Below are 24,820 nucleotides of genomic sequence, written 5' to 3'. Positions count from 1 at the left end.
GAACGAAGCGAAAGGTGATTTCCCCCAGAAATAATGACACGCCAAAACTTGGTGAGATACGATGCACGCACACCGCGCACGGTAAGATGGCGGGACGAATAAGTTCAGGGTATGCAGACGTGTGACTGTATCACTCCGCGTACTGTATTGTACGGCTCGGCCTCGCAGTTGGAGAAAGCAGTTCGTAGTCGGTACCGCTCGGGAACCGCGTTATAACGGTGTGCGCTCCGCATTGTGTGAGAACCACGTGAAAGCGAGAACGCGTTGTGTGGACAGCGACGAGTCAAACGGGGACTTAACCTTCGATTTAAAGCTTTCGTGATTGCAGGGATTCATCTTCTTGGTTCTTTCGGTAAAGTCACGTAGAAGAGAAATAATAAAATAATAAAAATAAAACATAATAAAATAATTCTCACGACGTTTCGGCCACAACGCAAGCAGCCGTCCTCAGGTGAAGAACAGGTCTGTCGAGAAGACAGAGTCTGACTCTATCTTCTCGACAAACCTGTTCTTCAGAAGACAGAGTCAGAGTCTGACTCTGTCTTCAGTCTGACTCTGTCTTCTCGACAGACCTGTTCTTCACCTGAGGACGGCTGCTTGCGTTGTGGCCGAAACGTCGTGAGAATTATTCTATTATGTTTTATTTATTATTTCCATTCTACGTGACTTTACCGAAAGAACCAAGAAGAGGGGACTTAACCGTACACGTTTGGCGTTGGCCGTCTTGTTTATTATTTTCGTCGTCGTCGTTCAACAATGCAGGCACAACAACGAAGATCACGACCATTCCGGTGTCGATGGCCTCCAAGTCGAACGTGATCGTGGTGCAGAAAGCGCCCGGCAAGGGAGCCTCCATCCAGGGTCTCGCGGGGAAGAGCGTCGTCACAACGCTGCTGGGAGCGGCCAGCATGGGAGGAGCGGTGAGTCTCCGCTCGCGTGTGACGCCCAACTCCCTCCCACCCCCTCTCTCAGTTTCTTGAATTGGGTGCAACATGAACAAGAAACATCTTAAAGTAACTATGCGCAAACAGAAAAATCCAGGAAAAAACAGCAATCTTCCAGAAAAAGCACCGTATATCAATGCTGTGTGCAAAAATCCCAGTGGGATGTGAGTCAAACAATAACAACCATAATACAATTTAGATGAAAGTTAGCAGGCTAACTCTGTACTACAACAAACAAATATGGCTAAACCAAAACGTTTTCGAAATCACCAAAATAAAGCTATAAAAGCAATGTAACAGTGGTCATAGGAACGGTGATTGAAATTTGACAATAAACGATATACATAACATGTACTACCAAACTTTGCAGCCATATATTTCGATTTAAAGCTTTCGTGACTGCAGGGATTCATCTTATTGGTTCTTTCGGTAAAGTCACGTAGAAGAGAAGTAATAAAATAATAAAAATAAAACATAATAAAATAATTCTCATGACGTTTCGGCCACACAACATAGCTGGCTGCATGAGTCACTCCATAACATCTCTCTCCATACATCGTACCATACACAACAAGCCGGGCAAGGCAGCCCCAGTCCAATAACGGAGCCTCCAGCATGGACATTAAGAAGCGCACGCAATTTTTATCGTTTCATTCATTCACCGCGCATAGTCAGCAAAGGACCCTTGCCGCGCCAAACGTGCGACCTCTTGCGGCAGCATTCGCTTAAACTGCTCTTGGCTGCCATCCATACACCGGCGTTTCAAGTGATTTGTTTGATACACGGATCACGGAGGGGTGGGAAAGGGTTGGCGCCATTCCTTTGAAGGTCGCAGTCCATTTAAAGCGTGCAATTTGCTTGAGTTTACGCAATGTTATGAATAATCCATTTGAAACTCTTATGGGGCAATGCGTCGGCCCTGTGGTAGAGAATGGCCCATCGAAGCGGTTATTGAAAGCCGCCTCTTGAGATCGAGTGGTTTTTGGTATCATGCACTAGGGGGCAGCACCTCACCACCCACCCTGCTGTGCTGGCTTTCAAAATTCATACGTGACATTCTCAGAGCCGGGAATTGACCACATTTAAGTGCAAAACCAAATTTAATGTGATGGGTATCAATATATATATTTTGATTTATATCTTTCGTGACTGCAGGGATTCATCTTCTTGATTTTTTCGGTAAAGTCACGTAGAAAGGAAGTAATAAAATAATAAAAATAAAACATAATAAAATAATTCTCGCGACGTTTCGGCCACAACGCAAGCAGCCGTCGTCAGGTGAAGAATGAAACACCACCAAGCTTTGACAAAATTCTTTTGTCAAGGCGCTCTTCTTCCCCCCCTCCAACCCAGCTTAAATATACGCTCCAAGCTTGGTGGTGTTTCATTCTTCACCTGAGGACGGCTGCTTGCGTTGTGGCCGAAACGTCGTGAGAATTATTTTATTATGTTTTATTTTTATTATTTTATACTTCCCTTCTACGTGACTTTACCGAAAGAACCAAGAAGATATATATATTTTGTTGTGTGCAGTCATTGGTGAACGGGCTGAGCCTGTCAACTTGCTGCACTCGGGGAGGGAAACTCGTTGTCTAATCGCAGCAGAACTGTTACCCGGATTCGAACCCAGGCGCTCAGCTGTGCCAGCTCAGCACTCTGGATGCTCTTGAGCCACTCGGCCAACATCAGCATTCATTTGTTTTATTAAAACGTACAGCAGTAAGTCTACGGAAGGGGAGTGATGGCTGGTGGCCCGCACCTCTGATTAGCACGGTTGGCCACGTACGGTGCGAAAGAAGTTCAACGTATGTAGAGACGGAGTGGCAGCCAAGGAACATTTCCGTGTTAACGTCCGTCACGGAGATGGAGTGGTAAAAATCATCTCGTGCGTGGTGGCAATTTGACTTCTTGCATTGCATGACCATGGTTGTTTGCAATTTCTTGGGAAGAGATCATAATCGGAATATTTAATTATACTTCAGGAATCTGATGAGCTATAAACCTCTCTTTAACAGATGTCTAGTGGTTCATATATGTCCAATAGATCTTGGCTGATGATGATGATGATGATAGCAATAACAACACCTCACTCTTAAATCAGTTAAACTCATTTCCTTTCAAGCAGATTCAGAGAAGCGTCAGAATTCATGGCAACATTTTCTGATTTACATTCAGTATTTACGGCTCCGAGTCGTCCCGGTCATCCGAGCCGGTGGTGGAAATTCCCCATACCAGGCAGGTACCACTTTGTAATTGTCAATATCCCACATTGGATCGGAGATCAGGGCCATCAGTGGAGAGGATCAATGCTGGCAGATGCAACACTTTCGCTTGTGACTGACTTTGAGGATGTGATGAGTCACACGGTGAAAAGAAAACCAGTGTGGTAAGCTTTAGTAAGCCGGTGACGCATCATCAGTGTAAACATACAGCCCTCTTGTCAGACAACTGCCGGATGAGAATATCCGCGTGCCATGCGGCTTGCGGCGGTTCACTCTGGCTTGGTGAAGCCGGGATGCATAGAGGTGGAAGCATAGGGAGTTCGATACAATATTGGAGTTTGATACACTGTCCTCTGCTGCTCACGATGTTATCCCCACAGCCAATAACAACTTGTCGTGCATAATGGTTTCCTGTACAAGACTTCCCCTTCAGCTCGCCCTTACCGGCATGGGGAAGTACGGTCAAACAACCCCATGACTGATACTCCGTGGGGGGTGGGTGGAGAGGGAGGGCCGTCATCTAAGAGTGGATTGACAATGGACTATAAACAAATTATTATTCCTGTGATTTCCACTCCGTCACAGATGTTCCTACCCACTCATCCATTTCCTGTTTTGCAGAAGAAGCCTCCTCTTGCCGTCAAGCGCCTTGAGTCGACGTTTAATTTCGCGTGATCGCGCGGTTGAACGGGTCGTGAAGGCTCGCTCGTTGTGTTTTTCCGCACGGCAGCGGTTGGGTTAATGGAAAACATCGGCGGCAGGAGCGTGGCTTGCCACGTTCACTGCCGTCCGGAAGCTCCACATGGTACCAGTTAGTGGGCTCGGCGCCGTGGCTGTTTTTCATTTTGACGGGTTTTCTCCGCCTCTCCGTCTGAGCCCTAACTTCCGTTGCGAAGGCCCCACTTTGCGTTGCTGAGTAACGTCGTCCCCACTTTTTCACAGTGCTCACGTACCGTCCCGTCCGTCTGTACGCCGTGTTCGGCCTGTGGTTACTCGGCGTGCTGGCTGATTACATCAGTGGACTGTGATCTAATCTAACATCACGGCCGGGAAAATTGCGAAACATTGTTCGCGGTTATATATCACGTAATTTCCACCTTCCCCTGTATACGCGCACAGCCCTGTTATGTCAATCCACTGCTGGATGATGGTCGTGGTTATGATAAGGCTAGATGATGGTGATCACGTTAATCATGGTCATTTATGGCGATGACGCCAGTAATAATGATGTTGATACTGTTAATGATGATGATGATGATAGTAATGTTGGTAATGATTTTGACGATTGCCATGCCTTATAATGGTGCCAGGAATGATGATGATGCTGCTGGTGGTGATGATGATGAGAATAATGATAATGATTAATGGTAAGTGCTTCCTATGAATTATACTGCACGGCGCTCTGAAGCCCTTTGTTTGGGTATGCTGAGTCTTATATAAACGTAAATAATAATGATGATCACAACAGTGACGGTAACGCTGATAATGTTCTTGTCGGTGGTCGCGACGGTGACAACGATTGGTGGCGGTGGGCAGGGCGAGAAAGGGCTCCAAGGAACGTCGTCGGGGCCGAAGCCCACCATCCTGACGACGGCACGGTCCGGTATCGGCGGCGGCGGCGGCACCATCTCGAAGATGATCGTGACGCAGAACAAGCCGGGAGGTGTGCCTCCCGTCCCCGCCGCCAAAATCCTGCCGCCCAAAAACCCTTACACGCAGCCTCAGGTGAGCCGAGTGGCGTGCCTGTGGCTACCCAAGGCCAGCTCACAGGGCCGTCTATAATAGGGGGTGGGGGAGAGCGGCAGAGGTCGCAACCGGGTACCCGATACCCGTACCCTACCCGATACCCGGCTACCCGTACCCTGGTGCGGCCGGGTACGGGTACGGGTAGGCCGTGAGTCACCGGTGAGTAACCGTTTGTCACTCATTTCGGGTAGGGTACGGGTAGCGTACAGGTACCCGTACCCGGCCGGGTACAGGTACGGGTACCCGTTTGCGACCCTGGTGTGGCCGGGTACGGGTAAGGAATCAAAACCCGTTTGCGACCTCTGGAGAGCGGTGCGGGGCCTGGGGCAAATCACACCACGTGTGCCCCCTCCCCACCGACACCACGGTGGCTCGGAGATGTCAACTACCTTGCCTGATCCCGACCCTGACGCCTATATATTTTTAGTTTGCGTGGTCTCCCCGTGGTCGCGTGGACTTTTCTCCGCGTCCTCTGGTTTTTTTTCTCCACATATAAACTCAACATCACGAATTTTAGAGTATTCGGCTGCTGTAAATTTCCACGCGGCGATGAGCCACTTCGTTGTGCTATGATTTGCGGCCTGGTCGCTTCTGAAAAGAGCTACACAGCTAAGTGGGCCTTACCTGGTCAAATAAAAAAAATTGTTTTAATCGTTTTTAATCATTTAAACTGCAAGTATTACATCTGTGACATCAACGCGTGGGCCACCCCCCAAAGCGCATTAACCCCTGATTCACCGTGCGACCCTAGGTGACGGCTCTGCCAGTTCACACCTCCGGTCTCCCCCCCACCATCCCCCCGCTTTGTATTTCGCGTCGTGACCTCGCGACAGACAGTTACCTCTGCCGGGCACGAGTCCGCCGCTCGCGACGACGAGACGGACGATTTGAAATCGATTGCCGGTGTCGCTTTGAGAGCAGCCCGGCTGGGCCTAGGCTTGTTCATGAGCATCCTCTGGATTTGTTTTTTTTCCCCAAGCCTGTGCCAAGCGCGGGGGCGTGCGCTTGCGGGCTTTGCGTCGGCACGGCGGATAGCGCCTGTGCTTCGAGCAACACGCGTGTAGGTGTGCAAAAAAGCAACCATAGTCTCTGTACTTACGCAAACGCCATCGGCATATCCTGACCAAATCTTACTGACAGCAGCAGTGGATGCAGTGATAGACAACCGTGGATTGGTTTCGTCCTTGTTATGCCTCATCAGCACAGTTTAGTCACCGCAGTGAGCAGTGAAGGATGATTGTCTTTGATGCTACACAGCAAAAACGTTACAGTGGTGATTTGCATATCGAGATTCTTTACAATGGCCGTGTTTATTACGTAGAGAGAGGCAGGCAGGCATAGGGAGAGGAAAAGAGGAAGGTCTTGAGTCTTGGACTTGAACAGGGAGTCGACAGCATGGTTGACTGAGCGAGGGATTTCCACGCTTTATGGGGGCAGCAGCAGAGGAGAATGAGCGACCTCCCACTAAGCGTCGGTTGAGTATGGGCTTCGATAGAAATATGCGGTGGCTGGGGCAGAGAATGCATAGAGGGGAATGTACTGTATTTATAAAAATAGATTTATTTAACCAGGTAAGGCCCACTGAGCTGTATAGCTCTTTTTCAAAGCGACTGGCTGCAAATGATTGCTCAACATAGTGTCTTATCAGCGTGGAAATGTATCGCTGCCAAATACTCCAAACGCACGATGTTTCTAAATGTGGAGATAAAAACTGGAGGACCCGGAGAAAAAAATCCACGGGACCACGGGGAAAAGAGAGAGACACGCAAACTCCAAATATCCAGCAGGCATCAGAGTCAGGATCGAACCTACCACCTCCTGTGTACCAAGCGAGGTAGTTAACATCTCCTCGCCACCGGCGCCCGTTATGAACCGCGTCCATTGGTGACGTTTTTCTATCCACTTGCTCGGTATGTTTGAGGTTAATAAGCAGCGGTGTTCCCGGTAATATTTGTAGACCGTCACGGCAAATGCGGCATCGCTTGAATACTTTACAGTTCGGGACAGTGGTGTTTTTAATCCAGCGCTCCTGGCAGAAAGTGCTCTAAGTCTTTTAACATAAACACTAACAAAGCGTGACTTACAACCATTACCTTATAAAGCCCCCCAGAGTTAGCACAGGCTCGCGTCTGTGATGTTTGACGCTGTGTTGAAGTTACGATCGCTCGGCTCGGCTCGTCGCCAAAACGAGAATGCTCGGGCCTCTGTCAAGAGTTCACGTTGGGTTCGATTTGGCTCGGAACCCTAACTCTTTGCATTCCACATCCAGACCGTCTGCAAACAAACTGTAAATCACTCCCGGCCCACGTGCTCCCTTTGTAGCGATGTTGTGATCATTAGTCAAAAGATCCAGGTGTCATCGTTGCCAAAGCCATCGCGAGTGATTAACAGCGTAATGGTTTACAGCTCTCTCAATCCACTGCTGGATGCAGGCCTCCCCCGCGCCCGTTCATCTGTGCACGTTGGCGGTCACTAGCATTGCTCCATTTCAAGTGTACTTTCTGTTGTTGTTTTCAATTGGAAAACCCGTTTCAACAAACGGTGGTTGATTTTACAGCCCTTAAACTTGTACACAGCACGCGCCGCTAGGATTTGAACAAGGCATCGGTTCTGGGCTACGCTTAGGCATCGTGGTGGGTCGCGGGTCAATTTTACGATGGGTCTGTGGGTCCAGAAAGTCACTCTGCGTTCTGCCAGAGCGAGCGGGCCATCTTGTTGTTGTACAATGCCTCACGCTCGTTCCAAAAAGAAATAGGAAATGAAGCGCTGACACAGGAAGTTGCCGCTTCCGCAGTTTTTTTTTTAGCAAACTGAACTTTTTTCCCAACGGCCCACGTGACCACCACTCGCCTGAATTCGTTTTTCTTACTCAGTCCACGGCCGGGTCAACCCGTCGACGTTCACACGACACCAGCTGCGCGCCGGTGCCAATTTATTTGGCCAGCCCAAATGTAGCTCAGGGTCTGCGGTTGATGTTTAGCACCCCACTGATGATAATTGTTTTTTTACCCTTTTATCTGGCAACAAAACTGACACCTTTTGGCGTCATCTGGTCCAACACCATGTGAGACTAGGCTCTAAGGAAGCTGTCTCGGGTGTGGACCAATCAACTTCAAGGACAATGCATACATTATCAGAGTTATGTTTTTTGTTTGCATTATGACTGCAGGTATTGTGGTCTATGTCAACATGACTCCTTGTAAAAAAGGTGTCAGTTTTGTTGCCAGATAAAAGGGTAAAAAAACAATTATCATATTTTTTCTTCTGGCAAATGAGGTTCCAATGGTGTAAATGTTCACCCCACTGATGTTGTGAAACGTAGCGACTTTAACGCCGTAATGCGGGACTATTCAGCCGGTAGTCCGGCAGCCAGATATGGCCTTGGGGAGTGGCCCACTGAGACGGCATATGTATGTACGATGAAATTCTTTCACACCGTACGTAGCCAACCGTGCTAATCGTAGGTGCGGGCGGGAGGCTCGCACTTGTGTTGAGGATGATTCGTTCATTGTTGATGATTTCGCTGCTGGTGGTAATGATGATGGTGATGATGGTGATGATGATGGTAATGATGGTGATGATGGTAATGATGGTGATGATGGTGATGATGGTGATGATGGTGATGATGATGGTGATGATGGTGATGGTGATGATGGTGATGATGGTGATGATGGTGATGATGGTAATGATGGTGATGATGGTAATGATGATGGTGATGATGGTAATGATGGTGATGATGGTAATGATGGTAATGATGATGGTGATGATGGTGATGATGGTAATGATGGTGATGATGGTAATGATGGTAATGATGATGGTGATGATGGTGATGATGGTGATGATGATGGTAATGATGGTGATGATGGTGATGATGGTAATGATGATGGTGATGATGGTAATGATGATGGTGATGATGGTGATGATGGTGATGATTGTAATGATGGTGATGATGGTAATGATAATGGTGATGATGGTGATGATTCCCCGTGCTTTCAGGTGCTGATTAAGCCAAAGCCCATTGCCACGACGATGTCGATGGTGGGCGTTTCCGTAGCGACGGCCACGCATGATGCAGACAGTACAGGCGCCGGAGATGCAGCAGCAGATGAGGACAGGAGGGAGGATATGGATTCTTCCGTTGCCATGGAAACGGGCACTACCATCTTGCAAGGTGAGCGGCGGTGGTAACGCCCATTTCTTCGCGTTGTGCAATAACCTGACGTGACGTTTGTTTATTAGGTAACCGCCGCGCTCGTTTTCACCGCGTGCATTGCGCGGCTCTTGAAATTTTGAGGTTTATTGTTTTTACACTATGAGATCTCCTTCACCAGTGGCAAAATATAGTAATAGGTTTTTACCCTTTTAACTGGTACAAAATCTGACACCTTTATACAAGGCATCATGTTTGCAATAACCTCAACACAAGAAGTCAAAATGCAAACAAAAAGAAACAACTCTGATGATGATAATGATATGCACTGTCATTGAAGTTGATTGGTCCACACCCGAGACATCTTTCTTTAGAGCCTAGTCTCCATTGGTGTTGGACCAGATGACGCCAAAAGGCGTACTTCCAATGACAGTGCATATCATTATCATCATCAGAGTTGTTTCTTTTTGTTTGCATTTTGACTTCTTGTGTTGAGGTTATTGCAAACATGATGCCTTGTATAAAGGTGTCAGATTTTGTACCAGTTAAAAGGGTAGAAACCTATTACTATGTTTATTGTTTTGTTTACCGAATTCAAACAAAAATAGCTCCTCTTCTTAGATTTGGTTTGGTCTGTTTCACCCAACAATTGGACCCAGTTCTCTTGGACATGAGAGTGCAGCTGGTTGTATGATGAGAAAGACATCGTAACAAATACCCCGTAGAGGAGGCTCCCTCTCGTGCAGGCTCACCTGCCAGCAGTGGCGTAGGCGAGCAATTGCGGGGCTGCGTCTTTACCTGTAACACACGACACGGCCATCGTTAACTCCCAGAGTTATTTCGCAGCGACAAACAAACGAGTGCATTTGGTACTTGCGACCAGTCTTGCGCAACAAAGGCGCAACAGTTTATGTTTCGTTGGCTTTACAGAACATTTCCTGACTTTAGTCTTAGGCAGAACTGGCGGAGAGTCGGTGGCAAAATCGTGGACAGGGACCGGCAGTGCAGATGGCTTGGACACCGCAAGAGTGTGCCAGTGGGTGGGGGTGGGTGGGTGAGTGGGTGAACGGGTGGATGAGTGAGTGGGTGAGTAATTCATTGAGTGAGTGGGCGCTGAGTAGTTGAGTATATGGGTGAGTGAGTGGGTGGGTGAGTGGGTGGGTGAGTGGATGGGTGAGTGGATGAGTGAGTAGGCGAGCAATTCAATGAGTGAGTGGGCGCTGAGTAGTTGAGTATATGGGTGAGTGAGTGGGTGGGTGAGTGAGTAGATGGACCAGACACCGCAAAATCTGGGGGAGGGCGGGGGGGCCCATATCTCGACGCTCGACGCCCCTGCTGCTCATGTGCCACGCCAGCCGACCATTCGTCTCGTCAAAGAGTTGCGTGCCAGGCTGGAAGGACGCCATGGACGTGAGCGAGGCTTCGGCAGCCTCCCACTCGGCAACCTCCACCATCCGGGCCTTCATGGAGATGCAGAAGCCTGGAGGCTTGTACCCGCCCCTCCCTCCTCACTGCCTGCTGGGAACACTGGGCAGCAAGGCGTCCCGCAGTGTGTTTACGCGTCGCGCTGCCTTGCGGGGTCCTCGTGCGAAACGCGTGCGGTTTGGGGTCCGTAGTGGGTGCCCGGCGTGTTCATTTGGAGCGCGAGGGGTTTGGCTGAAACGGGGCACGTTCAAAGAGGGCACTTGCCGAAACCCCCCTCCCTTCCCTGCTGGGCTGCGATGTGGCCACGTGGTGGCGGTACAGCAAGTGGGTTCACTCGTTAAAAACAATGAAACACGTGGGCTTTCGCGACCAATATTGTCTATAATAGAGGTGTTTTTGGGTTAGATCGCGTAAGTATAAATGTGTCGTTAAACCCGCCACCACCCGACACGGCCAATTGGTATGATTTGTCACGTAAACAGAACGTGCCAATTCGTTACTTGTCCAGCACACCGGTGTGTTGGGGAGTAAATTACTGGCGAAATATCGTAACCAAATTGTAAATGTTGTGGGTTTACTCTCCAACACACAAGCGGTGTGCTGTACTAGTAACATATTGGCACGTTCTGTTTACGTGACAAACCTTATTAATTGGCAATGTTGGGTTGTGGCGAGTTTAACCACACATTTATATTTTACGCGATCTAACCCATAAACGTCTATTGTGGACATAAAAAAATGGTCCAAAAGTCACAATACCCAGGAATCGCTTTAAGTGGGAGTCTTGAGGTTGAGTGAGATTTTCTTGAGTAAATAAATTTGTTATCACAAATGTAAGATGATGGTTTAAATGTAGGTCATGGTCAATATAACTACAACTTTATTATGACCACTACCCATATTATAATAGGTCATGTGCCCTTTGTAATAGAGTATATATATATATAACAAGTGAATGATCTGGTCAATGACAATTTCCTCTGCTCTAAACGATGGCTGGCTCGGTTTTTGAAATGTACATTTCGTATTGTAGGAAAATATGATTAACGATGATGATGATGACGGTAAAGTGTGGGTTTCTATGTTGAACTTTTTCGCACACCGTATGTAGCCAAGCGTGCTGCTATTTTACCACAAACAACGCAATTCCTGTCCTCTAAAAGAAATATATATATATATAAATCACTGACTAGTTTACAGTCGTTCAATAACAAACAAAATTCAAGGGTAATCAAAGGGTCGCTGTGTTTTTTTTTTAAAGCGTACGGGGGAGTGGTGGCGCAGTGCTTACACACACTATGAATCTCACAACCCGGTTTGACTCCAGGCAATGGCTAACATCAGTTTGAAAGTGATATACGAACCGGTACTGGGCTACTCCTTTTTTCACCATTCTGGCCTGACCAGCATGGTGAAGTATGGTCAAACAAACCCACCTTATGCATGTTGAACTTCTTTCGCACCGTACGTAGCCAACCGTGATAATCGGAGGTGCGGGGGAGGACAAAAATCTAAACGCAAAGGAGCAGTTTTGTGTTTAGTTTATTGTCCTTCCCCGACAGTGTAAACCTTCATTGACCAGTGTATTTAGTGACTAATGGCTGTAATTACCATTATTAGTGTTAATAGAGACTATCATAATTGTGTCTGTGGCCATAACGGTCGACTCGCAATCTGAAAGTTGCGAGTTCAGTTCTCAATCAACTCAGCCCATCATCACAGCTGGGTGAATAAAACGAGTACCCAACTATTTTGCGACAAGTGAACTTCAGTCATCTTGTACAGAGGCTTGTTTGCCGCCATGAGAACTGTGGAATTTCCACGACTTGGCTAAGGGGTGCCGATGTATGCAGGTGCCGTGCCATTGCTCATTTGAGAAGCGGGACGATGAGTCGATTAAGTCGACCAAGAATGACGATCGACTACTTCGTTTGTGGCCGATTACTCGGATCCCTTTTTGAAAACATGGCCACCCCCGCACTCATGCTTCCCGAAGGCTGGAAACCCCCCAACAATCTACAACCAGCGCGGTTCGGCAGACGATGCCGATGACGTCAAGTAGCCTCCCCCCCCGGCCAGTCAGCCGCGACCTTCTTTTGCAAGGTGTCAGTTTTGTTGCCAGATAGAAGGGTAGAAAAAACGATTATCGTTGAGGCTTTGTTTTTCCCAACTTTTGAACGTTTAGTGCGATTCGTCGAGTTGCCGAGCCGACGGTCGATTTACGGAAATGATTCGATTTAGGGCCCGGCTCTAAACTTTTAATCGCTGATTCTCCTTCGCCCTGACCAGTCCCCCCCCCCTCTTCCCCGCAGGTCGGGACAAACCTCGCATGCCAACCATCGACCTGAGCCACATGGTGATTCCCGTCGCCAGGGGAACGGATGTTGTCGTCACGACAACCACGGGCGACCGGACAAACCGCACGGTCACGGCCAGCATCAAGGTACGTGTTGACGATGGGATAACCGCGCAGCGCTCTATAAGGGCGCCACGGTGGCGAGATGTTAACTACCTCACCTGCTATACAGGAGGGCATGGGTTCGATCCCGACCCTGATGCCTGTATATTTGGAGTTTGCATGTTCTCCCTGTAGTTGTGTGGATTTTTCTCCAGGTTCTCTGGTTTTTCCCTCCACATTTAGAATCAACACGCATTTAGAGTATTTCCTCATCTTGATGATAAGCCACTTCGTTGAGCTATCGTTTGTGGCCAGGTCGCTTCTGAAAAAGAGCAGTATAGCTCAGTGGGCTTTGCCCGGTAAAATAAAAATAGTTTCAGTTTTATCTTAGTCGTAAGTCAACGGCAGTCGGCCTACGAATCTACTGGCTCCCAACTGCGGGAATGTGGAATTTTAAAAGCTGTTTATAGGCCACCGGTAGTTTCGAGTTGCTGCCTTATGTGCATTTGAAGCACGGACATTCGCAAGATGGAATAAAAGCCGAGAAATGTGCAAAGCAGAGAGGCGTGGTTGGAATTACACGGAGAGACGGGACGAGGAAGGCGTAGATTAGAAACATGCTGCCACGTAGATTGGCTTGGGCAGGACACGGCGGCACTAGAAGGTGGTCGAGACTGGCGACGGAGTGGCAGCCAAGGGAGGGAGCACGCACGGGGTGGACGTCCTGGGCGGAAACGGACCGTGAGAGATCGTGCGATGGTTTTCGCGACGCATTAATGCAGCCCAGCAGTGGATGTATCGTGGCCGGTTACGACAATAGTAATATTCATGGACTTTGGCGGTAATTGTGTTTTTTTTCTTTGCTCGCCACAATCTTCTCAGACACAAGAGGGGGTGACCATGGTGGGCACAAGGGCTCCAAGCGATCACGACTACCCGGGAGGCGAGGACGGAATCCTGGACCCGCAGACGGGCCTGTTTTACCGCGCTCCTCTCTCCCGCCTGCCCGTCGCCGCCACAAGACAGCCCACCGTCATCGCCTCTACCTCCACCATCACCACCACCACCTCCATCGGCACCAGTAGCACCATCAGCAGCACCATAACTGTGCAGGTCAGCGTTACAAAATAGACACCGCAGAGGCGCAAAGTGAAAAGCAAAATGAAAAGTGGAAAGGCCGCAACTAGCCCTAGCTGTAACCGCACCAGCCAACCAGACGATGGCCCTGTCCCAGCCCTTAAACACATTCCTGCGGAGGGAGCTGGTAGGAACGTTGGGTTGCTCGGTCAATGGCCAGGGTCAATGGCGGCGTGGTGTATTCCGCAAATATGCCCGACTGTGAGGGCGGGCACAAGCCGGCGTGAGTAGGTTAAACGTTGAGTTTTATAAGGGCACCACGGGGTGACCAGCCCCTCCCTACCTAGCCCCACCCCACCACCCACCCGGCCCCACCACTCCCCGCTCAGCCCCTCCCCACCCTCCCCACCCAGCCCCTCCCCACCCTCCGCACCCAGCCCCTCCCCACCCTCCACTCTCCATCCAGCCCCACCCCTCCCATTTTTGGATGCACGACGGATGGACGGACACAATAATCCCCTGTGGGCTGGTGTAACCAGGAGGTTCCTACCAGTATCATACGAACCAAACACTCTACCTACCTAACTCCTTCTCACTCCTGCCTAAATCTATAAGTCAGCACCTCCTGCTGCTCAACTCGGAAACTCATCACTCCTTCAGCTCGCCACTCTTGCATCAGCGACGTTGCCGCTAATTTCGAATAAAAACGTCCTTGACCTTTCATCGCTTAATGTTCACGAAACCAAAAATATCAGGCCCCCACTTGCATCATCATCATGAGCAGCGTCATCACAAGCAGCATTATTTGTATTGGTACCAGCGGAGCCAGCTAGAGCATCCTGAGTGGCTGCAGAGTCACAGATATGGGTGTAATGATTCCATACCTTTCAACCCATACGGTCCAGGGAAATTGAGTTTTCAGGTCCGTACGTCGTACAGCCGTTTCAATACGGGCAAAATAAAAATTGTCTATTTGTTTGTGTTTCTCCCTTGTGATGGGCCTTTGTAGAATGAACGTTGAGATGTTTAAGGGGCACGGGGTGACCAATAAGGTCTGAAATGGTCTGTAATAAGGCAGGGCACTGATAAGGGGTTGACCGGTATGCAATTAATCTAGGATTGAAGCTTTCGTGACCACAGGAATCATGTCTTGTGATGACATTGACTTAGGTACAAGCCATCAGCAGGATATTCAACACCACTCGCAGCATCATCGTCGTCATCGTCATCATCACCAGAAACAGCAGTATGATATAGCATTCCCTTCAGCAGCAGCGCCATCAGTAGCAACAACAGAATCAGAATATAGTCGATTATCGATTATCCGGCAGCTTCCAACATTATCCGGCGGTCCCAGGCTGATCCGGCAAAACCGCTCCAAATGCTGTAACCGTTATGGCGATCGGCACCGTGGGAATGACAAAAAAAAGTAGCTACGCTTGATTATAGCATTAAGTATATGCAGTATATTATACACCACATACAACAACTTAAACAATGAAAATACTGCACATTTATACGTTTTCATGACTATTAACTTCAGGAATAAAAACATTAAATATACACGGTGCGATCCGGTGAAAAGTGCCATGTGTAATTCGGAGTTTGCTGGAGCGCCGGTCTAAAGGTTGCATCAGTCGGGCGATAGTCCAACACAAGTTGTTGAAACAAGAGCGTTAGTAGAGTTAGTACATCACTCCATGATTACAGAGTCTTCGAGATTGGAGTGGTTGCAAGTGCGGTACAGTCAATACAGTAACTTTTTACAGTGGGATATTTATTTTTGTCTATTTGGATGTTTATGCCAATTTCACAAAGTAAACAAATTTAAAACGCTAAAAAAAACATGCAAAAGTAAACTATTTAAAATAATGACAGTGATTATCCGGCGTTTTTGAAAAAACGGTGCCCCGTCTCCCCCCCCCCGAAGCCGCTGGATATTCTGTGATCTACTGTAATCGGAATCATAATATTTATTTACAGTGGTGGAATCCGATGAGCTATGAAGCTCTTGTACAGATGTTCAGTAAACATCCAGTTGACAGTTTAACACATCGGCTTTCGTGGCCAATATCATCCATAATAGTTTTTGTTTGGGTTAGATAGCGTAAATATATAAAAGTGTCGTTAAACCCGCAACCACATAAACAGAACGTGGCCAATTCGTCACTAGTACAGCACACCGGTGTGTTGGAGAGCAAAGCCACAACATTTACATTCTGAGTACGACGTTTCGCCAGTAATTACAACCAGCTTCATCAGGCAACAAGCCAGATTTGTGGATAAATCCTCCCGTTTCGTTCCTTCACATCTCACCGCGGGCACACCAAATCCCCTCACCTCCGCCGCCCCATCACCACCGAGGGCTAAACGCATTAAAAGAAACGATTTCCTGCATCCCTTTTGTGGTCGTTTTATTTAAACAGGCGATGAAAAAAAAGTGCCAAATTGATGTCAGGCCTTCTTAAAAGGTTGGGGAAACCACACGAACCACAACTGAGAACGAGAGCATTTTTCCTGCTTTCATTCGAGTCAACGACTCTCTCTCTCGCTCCCTCCCTCCCTTTCTTCTTTAATGCGTCTGTCTCTCTTTTTTTTTTGCGTGTGTCTTCGCGCAGCCTTTGATCACCAAGGGGGGCGCGGTCCCCAAGATAAGTTTTGCGCCGTCCGTGAACCGAGCTGAGGTGCACACCCTCTCGTGCCGGCCTGCTCTGCCGAGTCAAGGACAGAAACCTCTGGTGAGATGATGCCACACCTGCACTCACGAGTGTGCGCGCGTAAGGGTGGTGTTGGCCACCCATCCCCTTCGTGTGCCGTGCCGGCCTTCGTAGGTGGTCGCTAACAGCACTTGCCCCCAGCGGTCTGTTAAGGCTACACGGGGGATCTTTGTCTTTTGTGTATGTGGGGAGCGGTAGGGTAGCGGTTAGCGCGCTGTGTGCTACGAACCCACCGACCAGAGTTCAATTCCCACTCGCAGCCAACACCAGTGACGATGATCTGAACCGGTCCTGAGCCTCCTCTAGGTTGACTCAGCCACAAATGAGGACCTCGTGCAATGTTTAAACAGCACTTGCCCCAACAGTCTGTTGAGGCTGTACAGGGGATCATTGTGTGAGTACATACAGGGGAGCGGTGGCGCAGTGGTTAGCGCTCCGCGCTACGAACCCATCCTACCCGAGTTCGATTCCCGCTCATGGCCATTACCAGTGACGATTATCTGAACCTACTGTTAGTCTTCCCCGCTGGGAATACAAAAGCAGTCAGGCTTGTGGCCTGCTGCCTACGTCCCTCGCTCGTGTACAGTTCCGGCCTTCATAGGGGCTCGCGAACAGCACTTGCCCCAAATGTCTGTGAAGGCTATATGGAGCTGGGGGGGGTGATCTTTGTCTTTTTTTTGTGGGGTGTTAGAGACAATAGATATCGTGATGAGTTGGCATACCCCTGGCCACGGCTAACATCGGTTAGCGAGTGATGTATGAACCAGAGGTCGCAACCGGGTACCCGATACCCATACCCTACCCGATACCCGGCTACCCGTACCCGGCCGGGTACAGGTACGGGTACCCGTTTGCGACCCTGGTGCGGCCAGGTACGGGTACGGGTAGGCCGTGAGTCACTGGTGAGTAACCGTTTGACACTCATTTCCCAACGTCTTGTTTCTTCTCACAATTCAAGTTCCTAGAATCAACCCACCCGCGCCTGCAACATGGCTTCATTCCAGAGGTCGCAATCAGGTACCCGTACCCTACCCGTACCCGGCCGGGTACGGATAGGGTACGGGTACGGCAGGGTACGAGTACCCGTTTGCGACCCTGGTGCGGCCGGGTACGGGTACGGGTAAGGAATCAAAACCCGTTTGCGACCTCTGGTATGAACAGATTCTGTACCACACTGACCGCTGTGATGAGGTGTAGTCAAGCATCCCCCTCACAACCAAAAGGCATGGTGGGGGGGGGGGGCATTGTCCAGCATGGCAGTCACTGCAGCTAAAAATAACTTACCATCAGCAGAGTTGGCCAACACTGTGCGAGACAATCTAGTGCATCGCTGACGTGGTGACTGCTGCTTTTGTAGACATGATGACATTTCCTGCTGCATCGTCCGGGATGTTCTCGGTTAACAGTAATCAGCGTGATATTGATTAATATATTTATTTAATATTAACATTTTTGTTTCTCAATTCCCTGCTGGATGAATGCCTCCTCGAGCTGCGTTGGTCGTGGGGGGATTGTTTTTTACCATACTTCACCACGCTCGTCAGTGTGGGTTAGTGCAGGGGGTTGAGGGGGGGGCGCGGGTTCCAGGACCAGTTCGGCTAGGATTCATTCCCGATGTTAGTCGTGTCCGGCATCGAACTCGGGCCGCCGAGAGCGCAGTGTGCCACGCGTGCGTGCAATTGGACACGAGAAAGCCGTTTAAGTATTATCGACCGCCGGCTCATTGCGTGCTGAGCGCTGTGCACGTGTCGGCAAGGTCGCAGGGCTCCTCGTGATTTGACGGCTGTGTCACGTTCCGTCGTTGGGGGTGTCGACGTCGAGGGCGCGCTGCCACTGATACCTTCGTTTCACTTGGTCAAGCTCGCCCCACGAGACCCGACACTTCGAAACGGCACCACAAACAACGATAACTCTCCGCCACCGCCCTGACACCTTTAGCCGCACTCTTCTTGGCACCAGAGGTGAATGGCGACGCGGTGGCGAGACGTTAACTCCCTCGCCCGGTCTACAGGAGGGTGTGGGTTCGATCCCGACCCTGATGCCTGTATGTTTGGAGTTTGCGTGTTCTCCCCGTGGTCGTGCTGATTTTTCTCCGTGCCCTTTGGTTTTTCCTTCCACATTTAGAATGAATGTGCGCTTCAGGGTATTTGGCTGATATATACTTTCACGTGATAAGCCACTTTGTTGAGCTACCATTTGTGGCCAGGTTGCTTCTAAAAAAGAGCTACATAGCTCAGTGGGCTTCACCTGGTCAAATTGTGTTGTTTTTAGTTTGAGAACGTTTTGAACCTAGCCGCAGTGCCCCGTTTCTAAGTCTAGCACCGCTCGGTCACTAGCGTCGCTCACTGCGGAGAGATCTCTCCGCACTCCGGTCGGCACGGGACGTCGGTTTTCCACTGCGGTGTGCGTTGATGAATAGCGCCGCGGTGCATGTCGACGTGCGATTGCCCGCCAGAGTTTTTGTTTTGTTTTTTGGAAAGTCCCATTCGGCCCGAGGACAGGAAAAAAGGTTCCCCGCTCGCGGCTCACGGAAATGTTTACTGCTGCAGGCAGGGGCTCGCGCGACAGACATCCTGCGGATGTCGATGCTGGAAGCTCGCCTGGACGTGAGTGAAGCGGCCAGGGAGGCCGCGAGGGCGGCGGCGGTGGCGGCGGCGGCGGCAGCGGGCAAGGGGGGGGCAGGCCACGGGCAAGGTCAGGGAGCGGTGACAGCCGTCGTCGGCAGCGGGGGCACGGCGGGCGACGAGAAGAAAATAATAACCGGGCGAATTATCGACCTGCAAAAGTCTGGCGTCCTCAGGTGAGGTTGCGTGCGTGCTTACCTCCCTCCACAGTGGGAAGGCGTGTGCGTGAACACGCGCGGTTATTTTGTTAATCGTTTAGTAGTGGCGTGCGCGGCAAGTTTTTCATATTTGGGCAAAATTTGGACCGTTGACGCCGGCACGCAATGGCCCACTCGCGCGCACGCGTCACAGCGATTCTTCAGCGTCCGTTGGTGTTTACGAATAGTTCGTGGGTCATACTATTAGGTTTTTTTCGGTAAAGTCACGTAGGTAAAAAATAAAAATAATAGAAATAATCATAGAAATAAAAATTATAACGTTACAAGATCCCGTGACGTCATCAGGCCACTGCGGGCCAGCGTCAACGGTCCAAATTTGGCAATTAAAAATTATAAATCACGACGTTTCGGACGCAACACAAGTCTCCGTCATCAGGTGGGACCGTCACAGCTAGATCTACTGTATACAGTGAGGCGAGTTCGTGGGTCAATTTAATAAAAATTGCCAAATTTGGACCGTTGACGCTGGCCCGCAGTGGCCTGATGACGTCACGGGATCTTATAACGTCCATTGTTAAGCAGGACGGCACGCGGTGTCTTTTCGATGAATGTGCCCGCAGTGTTAATCAGGGCGGCCGCTGAATTAGAATCGTTAAGCTCTGCAGCAAGCGGAGAATCGCGCTAACACCATGGCCGTGTGAGAGAGCGTATGCTCGTTCAGTTAGATTTTTTATTTTTTTTATTCAGCAGGAAGGGCTTAATGAGCTGTTATACTCTTCTTCATGGGCATCCTGCGACGGTACGGATGTTATCTTGTGCAGATGTTATACAGGACAGATCTTAGTTATAATCAAGTATCAATGAGTTTCAGCATTTGCTGCATTGGCCATCCACAGCTTTAGGAGGCCTTCATCCAGCAGTGGATTGACAAAAGGCTGTAGAGTTATATTATCATAATTGTTTAGCTATATACTCCAGTGGCAACAGTTTATGAACAATATTTTTAAAGACAACTAAATGTAAAAAAAAAACACTGCAGTAATCGTAGGAATACAAAAACCGCCGCTAACCTCGCGGTTATTCCCGTACCTCACCCAAACAAAGCGGGGAGCAAGGCATGCTGGGAGTGCGACTGGTGCCGACCACGGCGCGGGCATCCGGGAAAACGGGCGACATCGCCGGGCGACATCGTCCCTCAGGTGAGCGCCGCTCCGCTCTATCAGCACACCCCCCCAACGCCCTCTACACCAGGGCCGCTCCAAACCCCCTTTGCTCGTCGCATCGCCCCTATCGGGGGGACCGGTGGCTCAGCGGTCGAGTGATTGGCGGTCGACGTGAACCGTCGTCACCTCTGGGGTCGATGGAACGAGTCCGTAAGCGGTTGTCCCTTTGGATGGACTCGCCTCGACCGTAGGAATGTGCCATTTCCTCCACCACGATTACTATTTACTTCAACAACTATTTTTGTTTATCTTACCAGGTAAGGCCCACTGAGCTAATTAGCTCTTTTTCAGAAGCGACCTGGCCGTAAATGATAGCTCAATGAAGTGGCTTATCACGTGGAAATTTATAGCAGCCAAATACTCTGAAGCGCACGCTGATTCTAAATGTGGAGGGATAAACTGGAGGACCCAGAGAAAAATCCACGTGACCACGGAGAGAACATGCAAATGTACAGGCGTCAGGGTCGGGATTGAACCCATGACCTCCTAGTATACCAGGCAAGGTAGTTCACATATCGCCACCAGCTTAGTGGAGGACTATAGTTTGAGAAATGCTACTCCTAAACAGTGCAAATGATAAAGAGTAAACGTGTCAAATCGGTGACGTACACATTAACATATCTCCATTTTATTAACATAAACAGCGCCTTCAGTTAATGCAAAATGCTGCTTGCGTCAAGCATACTTGGTGACGTAAAGTTAGCTTGCTATACAGCAAGTCCATGAATGTATCTTCTATTATTAAACAATTATAATTAGCCAGGCGGTGGTGGCTATGCGCACCTGTAATCCAGCACTGTGGACGAGTGTGGACTAGCATCATCTATCCCACATCTATAAACACCAATTAATTGGCTGAAAGCATCTTAATGTATATAGAGGACCGCAGAGCTTGGGAAATTGTTGGTAGTCCCGGCTCACTGCCTGGCTGCATTACATCTTGTCGTGAGGTGCAATTTGCATGAACGGCACTATATAAAACCAAACATTGTCACAACATAATATAACTCTCCTTTTGCCCGTCCAAGGATGGGTGTATTGCAGTAAATCTTGCAAGCGAAAAGCAGACCGCGACATGATATTCATTGCATTAATGCGTGTGCAATTTGTAAGGGCGCGGTGACACAGACCTATTTCATTTTAAGGTTATAATCCCTTGTTTATCATGACATCCTTTTTACTTTGATGTCTCAACGGCGTTACGGAGATTGCGTGATGTGAGGGTTTTGCCTTTGTAGTGAGGGTTGTGAGTTGACGCCGAGGAGGGGGGAGGAGGCACCTCGCCTCCCCCCATATGGAGTGACGTCAGCCACTAATTATTATTGATGGAGGGGGGGTGTCCATTTGGAGGACGTCACCTGTTCATGATTATTAATGAGGGGGACTGTTCGATGTGGAGTGACATCATTTGCTCATGATTATTAGTGAGGGGGGTGGATTACTCCATATTGAGTTATTGAGTGACGTCACCCACTCATGAATACTAATGAGCGGGGCTGGTCGATGTGGAGTGACGTCACGAGCGTTAATGACAGTCACTCCTGGGTGATTCTAGTCGGTATGATTGTAACGAGCTATTCTGAAAATGAGTCCGCAAAAACTTTCGGCTGACAACAAAAAACGCTCCGCGTGTGCTTCGTCTGCGTCCGCAGCGACTGGCCGGCTTCCCGATCGTCTGCGGGGGGACCATGCTGATGAGCACCAGCGGCGGTCGAAGCAGCCCGAGCGTCAGCAACTCCAGCGTCGCCGGCGGTGTCGCTGGCGGTGGAGGTGTCGCTGGTGGTGGAGGCGTCGCCGGTGGCGTCGCTGGCGGTGGAGGCGTCGCCGGCGGTGTCGCTGGCAGTGGAGGCGTCGGCGGCGGTGCTGGCGGTGGAGGCGGCGGTGTTGCTGGCGGCGGCGGCAGCGGCAACGAGGGCGGGGCGAGGGGGCCAGCGGGTTCGAGCGGCGCCAGCGTCGTGGTGGAGCCCAGCGGGCTGCTCAACGTGACGGCCTTCACCAGCCAGCGCGTGCGCGAGGACCCCTTTGGGCGGCCGAGGGAGTCGCCCGACTCGGCCTCGGATGACGACGTCGACGAAACGTGATGCGTCGCGTCGCGTCGAGTGCACGGGGACCGTGGTACGTGTGAGTGCGTGTGCGTTATGCGTGCGTTATGTGTGAGTGCGTGCGCGTTACGTGCGCGTTACGTGTGAGTGCGTGCGCGTTACGTGTGCGTTACGTGTGCGTTATGTGTGCGTTACGTGTCAGTGCGTGCACGTTACGTGTGAGTGCGTGCGCGTTACGTGTGAGTGCGTTACGTGTGAGTGCGTGCGCGTTACGTGCGCGTTACGTGCGCATTATGTGAGTGCGTGTGCGTTACGTGTGCGTTACGTGTGAGTGCGTGCGTCGAGCACCACCGAGTGTGCTACGTCAAGTGCGTGCGTGTTACGTGTGTGCGTGTGTGCGTTGAACACCGGGCGTGTTCCGTGCGAGCGCTTGCGTTGAGAGCGAGCGTGTTACATGCGAGTGCGTGTGCGTTTAAGCGCGAGCGCGCATTTACTGTATTTTTATTACTAACCGACCGCCAATGTTATTAAATGTACTTTTTTACGTTTTCAGTTATTTTATTAAATGCCTTCGAGTTGGTTTGGCAACGCGCACAACGTGCGCGCCAACGGTAGGAAATCACGACTCTTATTTGTACCCAGCCTGCACGCATCTTGCTCTTGTGCGACGGCATTTGCTCATAACTTACGTAAAGTGTTTGCAATTGAATCTCCGAGTTGATGTTTTTTTTTTCACGTCATATTATATTTTATTAAAGAGCGTTGAACAGTGGTCATTGCTCATCATTCACTCACGGTAGCCCTTTCATGTTCTGACAAAAGGGATTTTGCCGTGTTAGGCTATGGGAAAATGCGTAATGAATGAAGGTCAAGACGCCTTCACTGCCAGTGCCGTTGACTCCAGCGCACCTCCCGCCGTCCTGCCAGATCCCGCAGCAGTTGAAGGGTCGACATCCAAAATTCAAGGTGCGATGAAATGCTCAAACCGAAGCAAATGCAGATCTATAAATAAAGTTGCGGCAAAATTTTAAAGGCGGCCATCTCATTGAAAGCGAAACTGTCCGTTGGTGATCGCGTTGTTCTCATTGCTTTCCAATGTGGGCAGTAATAAAACGAGGTGTGGTTATATTTGCAGCAGCATGTAAATCCAACCCATATGGTCAAGACGCTGTACAGAAACCAGTTCTAAGAGTGTAGACAAAGTGTCAGAGTGACGGAAACTAGACTGGCTGGCTGGTAGTGTGTAGGGGAGTACATTTTAAACAACAAAAAAATGAATCAACTCACGATACCGACTAATAAAATCCCTGTGAACTCGTGATACGGTCGCTGCATTCATTCTAAAGGGGACACGTTTGCCAGATTCTGGTGAACGTCACAGGAAAAATAACAATTCGTGCGGTTGACTTCCCCCCCCCCCCCCCCCCTCTTGCCCCGACCAACGTCTTAGTGATGCTGCGAGAGATCGCATTGCAAAGGTTTCTGGGGGGAAAGTGTTTGCGACGAGCTGCGTAAATATTCTGGTAAGCCAAAGGAATGAATTGACCTTTCTTGTTCCTCTGCCTCTTTCCTATACAACTCTGTTGTCTTGAGTTTCGTCGCACTTCCCGTACTTTGCAGATAGTACGATGAAGGCTTTGATGATCATCTTTAAAGCTTTTAAATAGAACCCACAGAGGCATTCGGCACGTGAAGCTCATCTGTGTCTGTGTCATAATGACCTAGCATTAAACTTTTTCTGGCTATACTCAGATTTAAGTGTGAATTTGTGAGTTGCCTTGCAATGGTGGCTGCTTTGTCAATGCACTGCTGGATAGAGGACCTACTCATCAGGGTTGCCATCACCTCTCCAGGTTTGACCTGGACAGATGGCCTGGACAGTCGAAGAATTGGAAACGTAAACTAAACATTTCGATTTAAAGCTTTCGTGACTGCAGGGATTCATCTTCTTGGTTCTTTCGGTAAACACGTAGAAGGGAAATAATAAAATAATACAAATAAAACAATAAAACAATTCTCACGACGTTTCGGCCACAACGCAAGCAGCCGTCCTCAGGTGTTTTTCCGACAGACCTGTTCTTCACCTGAGGACGG

The 24,820-nt window shown here is 49.5% G+C and overlaps 1 protein-coding gene across 1 annotated transcript in view; it reads left to right on the top strand.

Annotated features, from left to right (window-relative positions):
• EMSY (EMSY transcriptional repressor, BRCA2 interacting) overlaps positions 1-24,486 on the top strand; it is a 35,743-nt gene extending 11,257 nt beyond the window's left edge. Inside the window, 11 exon segments of the mRNA XM_061570192.1 lie at positions 763-920; positions 4,703-4,891; positions 8,909-9,083; positions 10,453-10,611; positions 12,800-12,930; positions 13,768-13,998; positions 16,581-16,700; positions 19,229-19,479; positions 20,566-20,640; positions 20,642-20,660; positions 22,337-24,486. Of these exon segments, the coding sequence (XP_061426176.1) occupies positions 763-920; positions 4,703-4,891; positions 8,909-9,083; positions 10,453-10,611; positions 12,800-12,930; positions 13,768-13,998; positions 16,581-16,700; positions 19,229-19,479; positions 20,566-20,640; positions 20,642-20,660; positions 22,337-22,765 (1,937 nt within the window). The 3' untranslated portion in view covers positions 22,766-24,486.
• Positions 24,487-24,820: the final 334 nt, after the last annotated feature.

The sequence above is a fragment of the Lethenteron reissneri genome, chromosome 45 (genome assembly GCF_015708825.2).
Source record: "Lethenteron reissneri isolate LAM-NWPU_2019-01 chromosome 45, ASM1570882v1, whole genome shotgun sequence".
Classification (NCBI taxonomy): domain Eukaryota; kingdom Metazoa; phylum Chordata; class Hyperoartia; order Petromyzontiformes; family Petromyzontidae; genus Lethenteron; species Lethenteron reissneri.
This window is presented reverse-complemented; position numbering and strand designations above follow the sequence as displayed.